Here is a 14,495-nt window from a genome sequence, read left to right as displayed (position 1 = left end):
TGCTCACCTTCTAAAGGAGATAAAAGTCGTATTCCTGGTTGGTGCAGAGCAGGATTGTCTCCTGGTTGTAGTAGGGATTAGCTGCTCCACAGCCATGGAAACGACAGGATAAGGGGGTTTGATTCCGAGATAAATTTGAACCGCCTGTCTGTACCACTCACTGGAGATCATTACGTTAGGGGAAAGTGCGTTGGATCAACCTAACTGTTTTCTTACAGCTGGCTCCCAGGGAAAGTTTCATTCGGCAGCGCCAGACGGGCCAGTTCTGCCTTTGGACTTGTCTTGCTGGCCGTCTTCTCCGGCTCTGGGTGTCACATGGGACACGCTGTGTCCCCGCGGGGCTGCCAGCGCCCGTGCCGAGGAGCCGCACCGGCAGGAGCCGCAGGGAGCTGGCTGCCGGCCGGCCCTGAGGGATGCTCCCAAACCCACTCAGCTCCTGCTTTCGGAACCATGGCAGGGAAGGCTCAGCCCCAGCACAGCTATGGGCTGGTTTGGGGTGCCGGCCCTTTGGGAGAGCTTGGCCTCCTCCCGGACTTGCTGGGTGTACAAGAAGCGCCTGTTAGAGGGGCTAAACTTGTCATGTTTCTCTCCCCATGGCCCCGCAGACGTCCGTGACCCTGGCAGAAGGAGCCTGGCTGGCAGCCTGGGCCAGCCCCCACGCACAGCCCCGTCCCACCCCGGGAGAAGCGGCTCTGCCGCAGGCAGGGACCACCCGCTTTCCCTCCCCGTAGCACCGGCACCACAGGGATCTCCACCAGACAGAGACAAGGGTTTACTGAAAGTGCAGTACTTACAGGCCGGTGTTAATTTGTTGCTCTTGTTATTTACAATTTATTTACAATTAATCACTATAGTCACTCATGGTTGAATCTGGCAGAGTTAGAACTTTACAGCAGACTGGCGAGGCAGAGTAGCCAGAGTTTCTCTTCTTTTCCCATTTCAGCCCCGTCGAAGGAAGGGCTTTAGTGACTTTTCTTCCCCTGGAGCGGGAAAGCCTTGCCTGTTAATCAGTAATCAGGGGAGCAGAGGTGACTCACGCTCTGCTGCTGAGCACAATTCAAGTCCCAACGCTGTTGCAGCCGTGGAGGGAAAACTCCGCACTCCTGACTTCATGTAAAGTGTTTCCAGGGCTGACAGTTGGTTTCCCTGCACGCGCACCCAGCCAGAGCCCGGCAGCACGAGCCCTCCGGCACAGCCCAGTCCCCGCGACAGCGCGGCTCTGCCGGACACGGTGTGTGTCGCGGATGGGTTGTGTTGGGATGCGGATGCTGCTCTTCTCCCGTCTCAGAACTGAGCTGCGCACAGATCAGGGACTGCCCTGGACTGCAGGTGCCAAGCTGTCAGCCACACGGGACAATTTTGCATTGCCTGTAGGTCACCACTGTCCCTCCTGGGAGGATGGCAGGATCAGGAGGAACATCCCTCTCCTGGGAAGTAGCTTCCAGCTGCCTCCACCACCACCAGCTGCCATTGAACTAAGCAAGCTTTCACTGACAGGCTGCAAGGATGCACAGGCATCACGGGCATCACCCTCCTCCGCTGTGCGAGGGGTGTCCTGCCAGATGTGGCTGGGGCCCGGGTGAAGCTCTTCCACAGACCATCCATGACTGCCCTCCCACCTTCACCAGCAGGAAATTAAACTTGTCCAGGCTCTGAATGAGGGGCCAAGTCAGCCCCTGACCTGTGAAGACAGCTTTGCCTGGGCGTAGGTCAATTCAAGAGACAGGCTTTTCCCCTGGGATATTTGCTCTCATCTTCCTCTGTTCCACAGACACGGTCAGATTCAGACCGAGTCTTCCACAGAATACTAACACGGGGTTGGCAAGTGACCGGCTGTTCCCTTTTCAGACGGGTTTGCAGCCCGTCTGCCAGAGAGACATCTTACAAAAGGACTTTTGGCTCACTCCTGCGGATCCCTGGTTTTCAAGCCATGCAGAGGACAATGACGCTGTTCACGCCCCAGGACCCATTGCCCAGGACTGCCAGTCCTGGCCAAGCACTCCAGAAGCCCTGTACGAGCATGGGTCCCACTGCTACCGCAGTCCGGGGTCCCCTGGGACCGCACATCCCCTGGGACGTGCCTTCCTGCTCAGGGGGCGATGGCGGACTGAGGCTTCCTCTGCTCCTGCCTCATCTTCAGAGCCAGCATCGCCCGGCGGTACAAGTCTGGGGAGGAAGGGAAGCGGTCAGGCGCTAACACAGGCGCTAAGCTCTGGAGTCCAGCCTGGCAGCCTGCGCTGAGCGAGGGCTGCAAGGACACCCCAGGCTCCAGCACAGTGCACACACGTGGCCTCCCCGCATCCCACCTGAAGGGAGAGGCAGCAGCATCTGCCTCCCCAACAGCCCCCACCTTGCCCTGCAGCAGCACTTGCTTATGCCCGTGCTGTGCCCCCGCACCAAGCACCCCATGGCCAAGGCCTCTGGTGCCGCTCACGCCCCACTGCCACCAGGCCAGAGCCCCCGATGCTTTTCAGCAAAATCTGTCCTGGGAAATACCAACCAAAAGTACTCGAGACCTCTTCACGTTGCTGCTCCACAGCAGGCTCCTGCGACTTGATTTTATTCTTGATTTTCTTCTTCTTTTTCTTTTTCATGCCCTGCGCTGGATGGAGAAACACATAATTTCAGGCACCAGATCTGGGCAAAGCTGCATTTCTCACCAAACCAGCCGGGAGGACTGCTGCTGGCGGATCTGCAGTCCTCCATCACCTCCGTGCATCACGCCCTGCAGAGATGCTCAGAGATGTCTCTCCTCTTCCCCAGTCACACTCCCATGACCCCACTCAGCTGATCTGCAAGCAAAGCTAACGGAGGTGGTGGGGACCAGTGGCCCGGCACACTGCCACGTTGCCGGGTCCCAAAACCGCCCCGTAGGGTGTCTCTGGGTGTCCTGGTGCCAGTGGTGCCAGCAGCCCCCCGCAGCCCCCTCTCACCTGGGTGGGGGGTGGCCTTCCCGGTGGGCGCGGGCTCCTCCTGCCCCACCCTGTTGGGAGGCAGCAGCCCCCCGGCAACCCCGGCTCGGCTGTCGCCCCCTCCTCCTGGTCCCTCCGGCTCCTCGGCTGGGCTTGGCTGCCCCGAGCCCTTCTTCCTCACCTTCACCTTCCTCTTCCTCCTCCCGGGGCCCTTCGTGCTCTCCTCCTGGGCGGGGCAAGGGGGATGAGGGGAAGGTGGCGGGAGCCCCCATCCATCCCGACCCATGCCGGGGGGGCTCACTCACCAGGGGAAGGAGGCGGCGGCCGGGCCGCAGCGGTCGGTACTCCCCCGTCTTCCCCGCGCCGTCTCGGGCATCCTCCCCGGGGGGCGGCGGGTCCCTGGCGGGGCGAGAGCACGGCGGGGGATGGGGGCGAGCCCCGCGGGGCGGGGGGAGAACGGGGACGGGGACGCGCACAGACGGAGCCCCGCACGCACCTGCGGGCGGGCGGGCGGCCGCGGGCTGCCCTGGGGCCGGGACCGGGGCCGGGACCGGGCGGCGGGGCGGCGGCGGGCGGCGGTAGCGGGGCGGCGGAGGCGGCGCGGAGGAGCCAGCGCAGCCCCTGCAGGGTGGCCCGGGCCGGGCCGTCGGGGGGGCCCCGCTTGGCAGCGCAGGGCTCCTGCGGGCGGAGGGGCCGGGTCAGCCCCGGCGGGGAGCGGGGAGCGGGGAGCGGGGCCGGCGGGGGAGCCCCGCACTCACGATGCGGCAGGGCGAGCGGTTCTCGTTGACCAGCCGCTCCAGGGACAGGCGCTCGATCAGCTCGCAGGGCAGCAGGGCGGCCGCCGTGTCTTGCTTGTTGGCCAGCCTGGGCCACGGGGAGAGCGGAGCGCGGCCGTCACCCCGGCCTCCGGGCGCCTCGCCGCACGACGGCGGGCGAGGCTGGATGCTTTCTCCCGGTTTGGCTGCGATTAGGCGAAGCATTGCCCCGGCCCGTACCCGGCGCTGGAGCCCCCACCCCAGTCCCTCTCCAGGGATGCTCCCAGCTCCCCAGCACCGCTCTGGTCCCCACGTCCCGGCACCCCCCAACAGCCCCCTGGGTACCACACCCCCGCAGCAGCCCGGCCATGCTCCCCACAACCCCAGCAACAGGTTCCCACTCCCTCCCCACCCCAAACCCTACAGGTCACATCCTGGCAACTCAGCCTTACAGTAAGATGGGCTTCCCGGAGATGTCGGGATGGCTCAGGACGCGGCTCAGGACCTTGCGGGCCTCCTCCATCCGTGCCAGGTCACTGGAGTCCAGGACGAAGAGGAGCCCGTGGGCCGCGCTGTAGTGGTTGCGCCAGGTGCTGCGGGAGCGCTGGCCCCCGGGCAGGTCCACCAGTGTCACCTCGAACCTGTCCACCCGCAGGCAGGTCTGGCCGGGCTGTGCCGCGGGCAGCACCTCGCCGGCCAGTGCTGCGTGCAGGGAGAGGGCAGAGAGCTGGCGCAGTGAGACTGGGAGCATCCCTGCAGTATGTGCCTCCTCCTGCCCCGGTCACATCCCTGCTCCCACTACCAGGGCTCCCCGGGGCACGGCCCGTGCCCTGCGTACTTCCCCCAGCCCAGCACAACCGTATTTCAGGGGTCTCAGTCCTCCAAAGCTCGAGCATTTGGTTGCAGAGGACCATAAAGCTGTGGCCTCCAGCCAAGGCCGGTTCCGGGGCCACGCTGCTCCTCACCTCTCTCTATGTCCATAATGACGGAGGTTTTTCCTGCGTTGTCCAGCCCCATGACGAGGAGGGTCACCTTTCTGGGGAGCGACAACAGCGGGTGAGCATCCCAGAGAAAGGCTGTGCTCCATGGGGAGCGGTGACCACTGCTGGACCCGGGGCTCCCAGGCAAGGGACCCTGAGCACAGCAGCCGTGCTTTGGCCAGGAGAGGGGCAGGATGGTGACACAGGCTCTGGCTGAGCTGGGGGTGAGGGCCGGCATGCTCCCTGGTGCCCGGGAGAGGGTGAGGGCAGGCACAGGCGCCTGGAGCCACACCGGCACCGCGGAGCAGCTGCACTGTGGAGCCTTCAATGCACTTCCTATGGCAAAGATTTCTATTCATATCATATAGGATTAAGCAATGATATGCACAGGCCAAAAGGATTGTTCCTTACATGCAAACAGTTAACGATTGCTCTTGGTGTCCTTCCGTGTCAGTGAGTTATGGGTATACATGGCTAGGGAGCGGTGGCAAGGGCATTTTACAAGCTTCTGCCTGGACTCAGGAGGTTTTTCCTGTTGCTAAAGAGTCCTATTTGGTCTCCAGCGACATGCTCCACTGGAGCCACGTGCAGAACATTTTCCCTGTGATTGACAAGCCACAGTAGTCATTTGCAGTGTTGTTTTCCTCCTTAAACATACAGACCAAGCAGTGTGGGCAGCGTGGGCAGCATGGCTCCACCTCCGGCATTACAGCAACGTGTCCTCGTTGGCAGGAAAGGGGCATAAACCCCCTCACCGCCTGCAGTGTCTTCCCTGAGCTGGTGCAGTGCTGTCCCCAGGGAATTAACTCAGGTCTCCCGACACATGAAACACGGCAGGCGTTTCAGTTCATCCTCCCCAGCTTTCTTGGGGAGCTGCTGACTTTGCTCAGGGGGAATCCCGCTGGGAGTGTGCCCCGCATGCGCACCCCTGCCTGCCCTGCTCCCCTCCCTGCCTGGCTCCTGCCTGCCGGAGGGGCAGCGAGGACACGTGTGTGCCTTGCTCCATGGTTTGGGGACAATTCCTGCAACGGGGACCGCTCTCACAGTGTTACCGCACCAGTGCCCTCACTGATAAATGCGTGGGTAAATGTTGTGCCCCCCGGGGAGCCCCGAGGAGCGGGCACGGGGACCTACCTGACAGGCTCCTGTATGGCCTGCAGCCATGACCAGCAGTGGGAGAAGAGGTGGAACATGCTCAGCAGCCCCGCGCAGAGGGATGGCCTCTCTTCGGCTCCTATGAAGCGAGCAGCCCGGTGTGTCCCTGTGCCTCGTCCTCCTGCCTGTGCTTTCTCCCCATGGCGAGGAGCATCTCACCCTGGGGTGCCCCATCCCACGGCCCAGCACTGCTGCTTCCAGCCTGGTGTGCACAAGCCAAGCCTGGGGACAAACCCCAGCCCCCCAGACAATACCCCACGGGCACGGACCCCCCCGCCAGACCCTGCCCCAGCAGCCCCTTCTTGCATCGCAGCAGCACCAGTCAGCCTCTCACCCGCTCGCCCCTGCCACACGGCCCCTGCTCACATCCCCTTTGCGTAGCAGCTGCTTAAATCTAATCTGGATTTAAATTACTTACTCCTTGCAGCCTCCTTAATCCTGGTGGGTCGGCCTAGGCCGGTGGCCGCTGGGACGTGGAGTGCCGTGGGGCTGCCCGCCGCACTGGGCGGCACGGCACGGCACTGCATTACCCACCCAGCTGCACTCGCGCGGCGCTGGGCAGCCTCGCACCTCCATCGCTGGCTTAAATGGCTTGTGGTGGGGACATCGCCTGACAGCCCACGTGGGGCTTCCAGCTGGATTAGTGTCTCCTTTAACAAACGGCATCCCTGGCTCCTTGCTGCCTAATCCCCGCATGGATGTTTCTCCATAGCCCCTGCAAGGAGCAACCCCTGCATGGTGTGCATAGCTCCGCTGCCCGCCCAGGGGTCCCCTCCGTGCAGGGCTGGGGGACATCACTGCTCACTGCTTGTATTTTGTGGCCTAACGAGGCACCCCCTGAGCAGCAGCAGGTCCTGTGCTGCTCGGAATAGAAACACCAGCCAGCCTGAGCAGATGCCTGGCTGGGAGCAGGGAGGCGGTGGGGACCCTGGAACAACGGGGCAGTGAGCAGAGCCAAAAAAGCCCCAACATCTTGATCTGCAGCTCTGAAGCTCTTATCTTGCTCCTCAGGTTTCCTGCTGCTTCCCCCAGCCGGGGCTGCCCTCCCTGGCACGCTGCCGCTGTTGTGTGCGGAGGAGAAGAGGCCACGCGGGGATGTCTGAGCCGCAGGAGCTTTGGGTGGGGGGAGTGGGGTCCAGAGGGACGAGGACACGAGACCTTCCAAAAGCCACGCTGGGGAGCAAACAGGGATCCTGCTGGCTCACATCGGTCCGTGCTAAACCAGCCAGTGCCAGCAGCACTACTTTGACCAGCTGAGCCCCAGCCATGAGCCAAGGATGCCATGATGCTGCCAGGCATCCCACAGCTCCGGGATGGCCCCAGGGGTGCAAGCCCAGGCTGGGCACAACCCCTTGCTCCAGCCCCACATGCTGCTGGAAGCTCAGTGCCCACCCCTGGGCGAGGGAGCTGCCCCAGAGCCGTGCCGTGGGCAGGGAGCCAGACGTGGTTAATGATTGATGGAGGAACTTTCCGTACCGATATCACGGCCACACGCAACAATATTTGGGGTGACTGTTCACCCCCATGCCGCTGATGGCTGGGCAGTGGCTGCACCTCAGCTGCCTTAGCCTGGCCCAGGGACAGAGCCCTGTCCCCATCCTGATGGCCTTTCCCGGTTGCTCCTGTCCCCGTGCCGGCAGCCTGCTAGGACCAGCGGCAGTGTCAGGTTTGCAGGCAGCATGGGGCTGGGAAGCCTTTTGGAGAATTAGCTGTACCAGGGCCGAAATGACTTGCTGGAAGCATCAGCGCCTTTCTCTGTGCCTCAGGGTGGCACTGCCAGGGGACAGCCAGGCAGGGGACGGGAAGAGGCATGACCACAGGTGCTGTAAATAGGGAAGTGCCATGTGGCAGGCAGCCCTGGAGGCAGTGGCACGGCCTCCCTGAGGGGCAGCAAAAGCTGGTCTCCCTCCGGCACCGATGGATTTCCAGGCATCTCTGGGCACTTGGGGCCCTGCTGCTTTTAACACAAGTGTCCAAAGTCCCCAGCCAAACCAGCCTCGAGGACCGGGAAACCCCGCAGAAGCCTGAGGCAGCTCCAGGTCACCCCTCCCGATGCTCACACACTGGGCTCAACGGCAGGGAAAACCTCAAAACCCACCCCAAATCTGGTGAAACCCACACTCGACTCTGGAGGGGCGGCAGGAGAGCCAAGCCCAGATCGATGGGCGTTTTGACGGGCCTGGGCTCCAGTTACAGCGCAGGCAGCTGGCCCTTCGCCCACACAGCCGGCCGGCCGGGGTGCAGCCGGAGCCCCTCTGCCAGCGCCACGGGGACCCCCCCAGGCAGTGCCAGCGGGGACCCGCAGCAGCCGTCCGGGTTTCCTTGGTGACTGTTGCCAGGTGAGAAACTCTAAGGCAAAATTTATTATCTTGGCAGATAACCGGAGATGTTCCTTGCCGGAGATGTTACCGGACCGTGCCCCGGCACCGTGCCGGGCTGGACCCTCTAGTGCCACCGGTGCCAGTGGGAGCCCCCAAGGGAGGGCTGTGCCTGGGGTGCCGGGGCTGCTCGGCCCCTGGCATCGCTTCCCGGAAGGCGGCATGTGTTTTGGGGCTATTTCTGCCCGCTGGAGTGTCGCAGGCAAGGGAAGGAGGCGAAACCACAGGGACTGCAGAGAAGTGCAGATGGACGTGGGCTGGCGGGCTGCCCTGCCTTGGCTTCCCTAGACCCCGTGAGTATGTGCCTGAGCTGGCAGCAGGCACACCAGGACCCCCCGCCTGGGACCCCCGGAGTGAGGAGCAGAGTGGGGGGGACAGCAGTGGCAGGGCTGGGGGAGCTTGCACGTGGGGAATGACAGCTTGCAAAGGAAAGCTGTAGGCAGTGCAGAGCTATAGCGGCTGCCTATAGCATTTACCGAGAGCCTTGAGCCGGCGTGGCACCAAAACCAAGGTGATGGCAAGGACCAAAAAGTCCCGGGGGAAGTATTTCCAAGCAAGCTGTCCTGCTTTGCTTGGGACCTCATCGTCCCTGCTGAAAAAAGCATCCGCAGCAGGGCGAGGACATGCACGGGCTTTGGGGAGGGACTCATCTTTCTATTTAACACATCGGACAACAGCAGCAGCATGGTAGATATGCAAATAGCTGCATCATCCCTTTAAATCTCAGCACGGCTCTGGTGGCTAACGATAACCCCGGATCATACGAGCTCCTAAATCCCAAGAGCTAATTACAGGCGAACGCCCAGCGGTCAAGCTGGAAATGCAAGATAATTACAGCCTGTGCCGTGGAGACCTGTTGGTGATGAATTGGGGCACCGGGAATGTTTGCTGGCTGGCTGGTGTGGTGGCAGCTCCCCGCTGCCAGGCCAGCCACCATTTTGCAGGCTATTTTGGGCAAGTGAGGTTGTTTTCTGGAACACTCTTTGCTCCCCTGCTGCCAGTACTACCACCCTGCGGTGGATGCAGAAGCAGGGGAGGAAGCGTGCAAGGAGCTGGTTGTTTTTCACCCAGTTTCTGGCCAGGTGCTTCCCAGCCAGAGCACACATGAATTCATGGGAGAGGCTTGGATTTCAGCACAAGCTCCTCTGCCGGGGTTTGCTCTGCTCCCTGCTGCACGGGCAAGCTGCCAGCTTGCTCTTGTGCTGTGCATGGAGCTTGGTGATACCCCTGCGACGGCTACAAGCCTTCCTCAGTCTCCCACAGTGGTTTTGCTGAGAGCATTACAGAGCTCCTGCTGCTTTCCCGCAGCAAAGCGTGGGGGAAAGGAGAGTGTAAACCATTCCTCCTGCCTGCCAGGATGCCCGGGCACACGCAGTCACAGCCTGGCTGAGACAGCACGTTGCCAGGGCTGTATACTCTTACAGCAGGTGGGTCCGGGGCAATCAGATAATTAAAAGTAATTTTAACCCTTCCTGCCTGGTTTAGTGTTACAGCATCACCTGCTGCCTGAGCTGGGACTGTAGCCAAAGAGGCATGACTTCAAAATGTATAATTATCGCAAAGGTCTATAAATGCACCCAAAGAAGGTAACTCTGTTTTCTTGTTAAAGATTTTAAGCCACGAGGCAGCAGTGGCATGGCCCGTGCCGGAGGAGCACCCCAGCTCTGGCAGCACCGAGGCCGGCGGTGGGCTCAGCACAGCCTCCAGCCTGCAGTGAGATTTAGAGGGATGAGGTCCTCAGCGCAGACACGGGTTTTTCTCCCAGCAGGATAAGGGAGCAAAGCTGGACGAGGAACCGGAGCGGCAAAAGCAGTCGCATGACGAAGCAAATGGAAAAAATATTTCCCCAGCCAGAAACTATTCCACAGACTGCTGGGGCAGGAAAAAATACAGCTGAGTTGTTGAGAAAGCAATGCAAAATCCAAACAGTTTAGGCTGTGAAAACCAGTCATTTGCACAGCTATTTCCAAACTAAGTAAAAAGTTCCTGGCTCACAGATTCCTGGGAACCCCCCAGCCGCCAGCCCTGCCGGTCGGGGCAGCGTGGCTCCCTGTGTCCCCCCTCACTGCCTGTCGAGCTGGGGAACACTTTGTGATTTCCACTTCATCCAGCACACGGGGTCTTCTGGGGCTCAACACGTCCCCACCATCGCTCCGTGTGGCACCAGCTGAATATTTAATCCTCAGCACAAAGTGGGGAGGTTTCAGTCCCGAAAGGGCAGCGGGGAGGGGGGAGCACAGCCGTCCCCGCACCCTGAGCAGCTGCCTCCACCTCTGTGTGCAGGGCTATATTTGGGAAGCCGGCAGAGTGAGCTTGGCATCTCCCAGCGATGGGAGCGATGTCGGCTCCGGGTCCTAGTGCAGTGGCAGTGCCCAGGGGAGAGGAGAGGAGAGCTTGCGGGAGCGTGCCAGCAGCTCTCCCCACCTGGGCTCTTTAAGGACTCTGGCAAGGAGCTCCCTGCCATTTCCAAACAGCTTTTCTCTTCTCCTTTTACAGGAGCCGAGCCGCCAGGCAGGGGTGTGTAAAGCAGACATGGCTATTTTCAGAGCGAGGGCCGGTGAGGGAGCCTGCTCCCTCCCCGCGTGCAGCACACGCAAATGCCCTGGCGCAGCCGCAGGCGTGCAGGGGGCTGGAAAAACTGCACAGCAAATCCCATGTTTCCCACGGCGGGCAGCCACCACTGCCACGGCCCTGTGTTCAAACTGCGCTGTGTGAACACTGGGATTAAGAAAATAATGAAGGCTGGGATTAAGAAAATAATGAAGCTGGGATGCTCTCTGGGACAGGGCAGGCATTTGTGGGAACAGGAGAACTGACATCTGCGTGTGGTGGCAGGACTCGGGCTGGCACCTTGGCCATCCCTGGCTGGGGGGAGACTCCTGAATGCCGGTGCCTGCAGCAAGGCACGGGGCAGGGACTGGGGCGGCACCGTGCCACCCCTGTGCAGGGAAAAGAGTGTTTTCTCCTTCTCTTTGCCCTTCTCTCCTATTCCAGCTCCTGACAGTGAGGTCTGCAAAACGCATGAGATTCTAGGTACTGTTGTAACATAAGTAACCTGCAATCCATCTAAACCCCCTCACTTTCGTAAGCGGTGCTAGAGGTGCCAGCACAGTCCCCCTCTGTTTGGCACCTTGGTTTTTACCCCAAAGGGCATTTCCACGGCAGCTTCGTGCCGTATTGGAGGTCACTTCACCCGTCTGGACTGCGGCTCCACAGCCCAGGGGCTGCTCTGCTGCCGCAGGGAGGGCTCAGGATGGGGGCTGGCCAGCAGCTGCCCGCTCTGCTGGCCCACAATCCGGCCACTGCACACGGGAACACCTGGGTGGGATGTCCCCAGTGCCCGGGCAGTCCCTCCCGGCTTGCCGCAGCTCTGGGTCGGCCAGCGGCTCTGTGACGGCAGTGTCACGGGGTGTCTGTGCAGCCCAAGCCGCGCTGGGATTGCGGGCAGAGGCGCAGGCGTCGAGCCGGCAGGCACAGGGAGTGGTGGAGGCAGCGGGGGCAGGATCGCTCGCTGGTGCTATCTGTGACACAGATCGCTTTTATGGTCTGCTGTTTACAGTGCTGAGCTATGGACAGGTAGGGTTAGGCTTGAGGGGTGACTCACAGCGTGAACCAGAAAACAGCCTGCTGCCTCTCCGTGCCTGGGTCAGAGAATGGGATAATAACTGGTGTGGGAAGCGCTGTGAGGCTTCGTCCCTCCAGTCCTCTGATGGCTGCTGGGGCTCCCGGACGCAGGACTGGAATTCTTGACTGCTTAAATAATCACTCTTAAATATTTCATCATGAAACAAGGGAAGATGAAATTAAAAATATGAGTCGGAGCCCAGGCATTGCTCAGCCGAGGGCTTGGTGACCTGCCAGACTCCTGGGGGATGCTTTTAATTTGGATAAATGGAAGTTGCATAAATGGTATAAATTGCACGTTGCTCTTGCTGCTAATACAGAGGTGTGGGCGCAGTTGGCAGCGCCACACGATGCGCCGTTGCCGGCTGAGCGCCCAGCCAGGCTGCGTGCCGGGGCCGGCACAGCCGTTGCCCGTGCACAGCTCCCACTCCGGGTGTCTGCGGGAGCCACTCGGCTGGTGGGCAGGCTCCTTCTCTTGAATGCCGTTCCCTTTGCCCTCTGCCCTGCTGGGGTTTTTTTTAGAGAGGCTGTTTTCCAAAAACAGCTTGAAAATATGTAACTATCATACCAGAGCTGAGCGGTCACACGTAGGTCTCCCATCGCCGCCGGTCAGGCCAGTCCCTGTGAGCTCATGGTGTTTGTGGTTTCCCGAAGCAGCTGTTCAGCGTTGGAAGGAAAAGTGCTGAGCAGCTGCAGAGACCGGGATTGCTTCTGTGCGGGAGCTGCTGTCGGGGCAGACACGGCCGCCAAGGTCTCAGGCGGTTTTATTCCCAGCTCCTCCGCTGATAAGCCCCATAGCCCTGGTAATGCTTCCAGCCTGGTAAAATGGGGGAAAGTGGGGTGTGGGGAGGGTTTCATGCTTTTGGCTTGTGTGGAGCCAGGCAAGTGATGGACACAGCATCCCTCCATTAGTGTGGGCACCTCCTTGCGAGCTGGCCTGGCTGCCAAGGGGTGAACACCGAGTGCCTTTTAAAAGTTACCTAAGTCTTCCCAGTCTGCCTAAACCAAGGAAAACTGGCTGACCTCAAACACTCCTTGCCTTGTCCCATCTTTCCCAGCCAGCCGGCGTGTGCCCAGGCTGGACTGAGTAACCTGGCAGGCAGCGCGTGCTCGGGTGAGACAGCTCGCATGCATCACCGCGCTGGCAGCTCCCTGCGGTCCCACCGCTGCTTGTGGGGGAAAGGCTGGTGGGGTGGTGCTGGGGGCCACCGCACGTGCCGGGCAGAGCGGGGAGCCCCACAGCCATCGATGAGGGGAGCAGCCCAGCCAGCTTTGTGTTGCCACCGCCGCTCTGGTGACTGAGGTGTGGAGCTGAACTGGCCTCCCCGGGCCTGGACCACAGGTGGGACAGACAGGAGTGGACCTGGGGCTGAGCGGTGGGCTCAGCGATGGGAGGTCTGGCTCCGTCAGTGAGTCCATATATCCCATCACCTTGAAGGTGGGTCCTTGAAGGTGATGGGAAAAGCACCCTGTTGCTCAGCTGTAGGCCAAGGTGGTCTTCACTACCTCCTACCCAAGTGCAGGAGCATCCAGGATGCAGGAGCCACATCTCCCCCATAACATCCTACCCAAATCTTGAGGGCAGCCCTGCACACACACACCAGCCGCCCGCCGGACCCGAAGGGGTGCCCCTGTCACAGCTGGGCTTGCGAGATACCAAAATGCTCCCTGCCTTGGCAACACCCTTCCTCCCACACGCTGCCCCACAAAGCGCAGGGCCACGGGCTAGTGGGTGTCCTGGCCCAGCCCCACGCACCCTTCCCTGGGGCTGGAGGTCAGGGTCAGCCCCTGGAGCTGGGGTGGTGGTGGGTGCAGGCAGCGCTCTGGCAGATGGCTGGTAAAAGCCACAGGCCTGGCTGTGGGCAGGGCTGGCACCCACACTGGCATCCACTCCTGCCCCACAGCAGGACCCCACTGCCCCTGGGGCTGTCTGACACCTCTCCTCTGGGGGGACCCCCCATGTTGCTGCACCTTGGGGTGCTTGTAGCTGCCAGGGCACAATTGGGCCAGGACTTGGCAGAGGGGTCCTAGGAAGGACCCCAGAGGCTCGGGGGCACACGGGGTGTAGCATGGGGGCTGGTAGGGCTACGTCTGGGGGAGTGGAGAGTCCCAGGGTGGGTGCTGCAGGGGGGTCCTGGGCTGGCAGGGGGGTCCTGAACCGTGGGTCCTGGCTGTGTTGGGGGTGTCCTGAGGCATGGGGTCGTGGCAAAGATGGGGAGTCGTGGGGTGGAGGATCCTGGGCAAAGGTGGGGGGTTTGGGGCAGGGGCGCAGGCGGGGGTGTCCTGGGGCAGGGGGCTCGGCGCCGGGCGGGGACCTGGGCACAGCAGCGTGCCCCGGGCGTCCCGGGGCAGGGAGGTGGTGGGCATGGCGGGGATGCCTCGCCGGGGGAGCGCGGGATGGAGGGTCGGGGCCCGGCGGGGTGTCCCGCCCCCGGTACCCGTCGCGGCGGGCCCGGAGCGCTGCCGGTGCGGCATCCCCGCCCTGCCGGAGCACGGCACGGCTGGGCTCGGCTCGGCACGGCTCGGCGGGGCCGGGCCAGGGCTGCCCGTCGGGGCGCCGTGCGGCGGGGGCACCCCGCTCCGCCCCGCCCCGCCCCGCTCCGCCCCGCAGCGCGGCTCTTCTCTCCGCTGCAGCCCGGGATGGCGCCGCGGCGGGGCTGAGCGGGCGGGCCGGGCCGGGCCGGGCCGTGC

The 14,495-nt window shown here is 62.2% G+C and overlaps 1 protein-coding gene across 1 annotated transcript; it reads right to left on the bottom strand.

Moving 5' to 3' along the window:
- Positions 1-2,089: 2,089 nt before the first annotated feature.
- On the bottom strand, positions 2,090-5,840 carry ARL13A (ADP ribosylation factor like GTPase 13A). Its single transcript, XM_059824564.1, has 8 exons — positions 5,782-5,840; positions 4,633-4,703; positions 4,120-4,369; positions 3,671-3,776; positions 3,501-3,590; positions 2,934-3,138; positions 2,510-2,602; positions 2,090-2,166 (listed from the first exon to the last, which is right to left on the bottom strand). The coding sequence occupies exons 1-8, from the start codon at positions 5,838-5,840 to the stop codon at positions 2,090-2,092; spliced, it is 951 nt and encodes a 316-aa protein (XP_059680547.1).
- Between the last annotated feature and the right edge of the window lie 8,655 nt (positions 5,841-14,495).

Source organism: Gavia stellata, chromosome 14 (genome assembly GCF_030936135.1).
Source record: "Gavia stellata isolate bGavSte3 chromosome 14, bGavSte3.hap2, whole genome shotgun sequence".
Taxonomy (NCBI): Eukaryota; Metazoa; Chordata; class Aves; order Gaviiformes; family Gaviidae; genus Gavia; species Gavia stellata.
This window is presented reverse-complemented; position numbering and strand designations above follow the sequence as displayed.

Excerpts from the sequence above, each read along its gene's own strand:
- ARL13A (XM_059824564.1), bottom strand. The coding sequence starts at position 5,840 with ATGTTCCACCTCTTCTCCCACTGCTGGTCATGGCTGCAGGCCATACAG. Across the intron at positions 3,777-4,119 it reads TCCGGGAAGCCCATCTTACT|GCTGGCCAACAAGCAAGACA; the intron begins GTAAGGCTGAGT and ends CCCGTGGCCCAG. Across the intron at positions 2,603-2,933 it reads GAAGGCCACCCCCCACCCAG|CGCAGGGCATGAAAAAGAAA; the intron begins GTGAGAGGGGGC and ends TTCTCCATCCAG.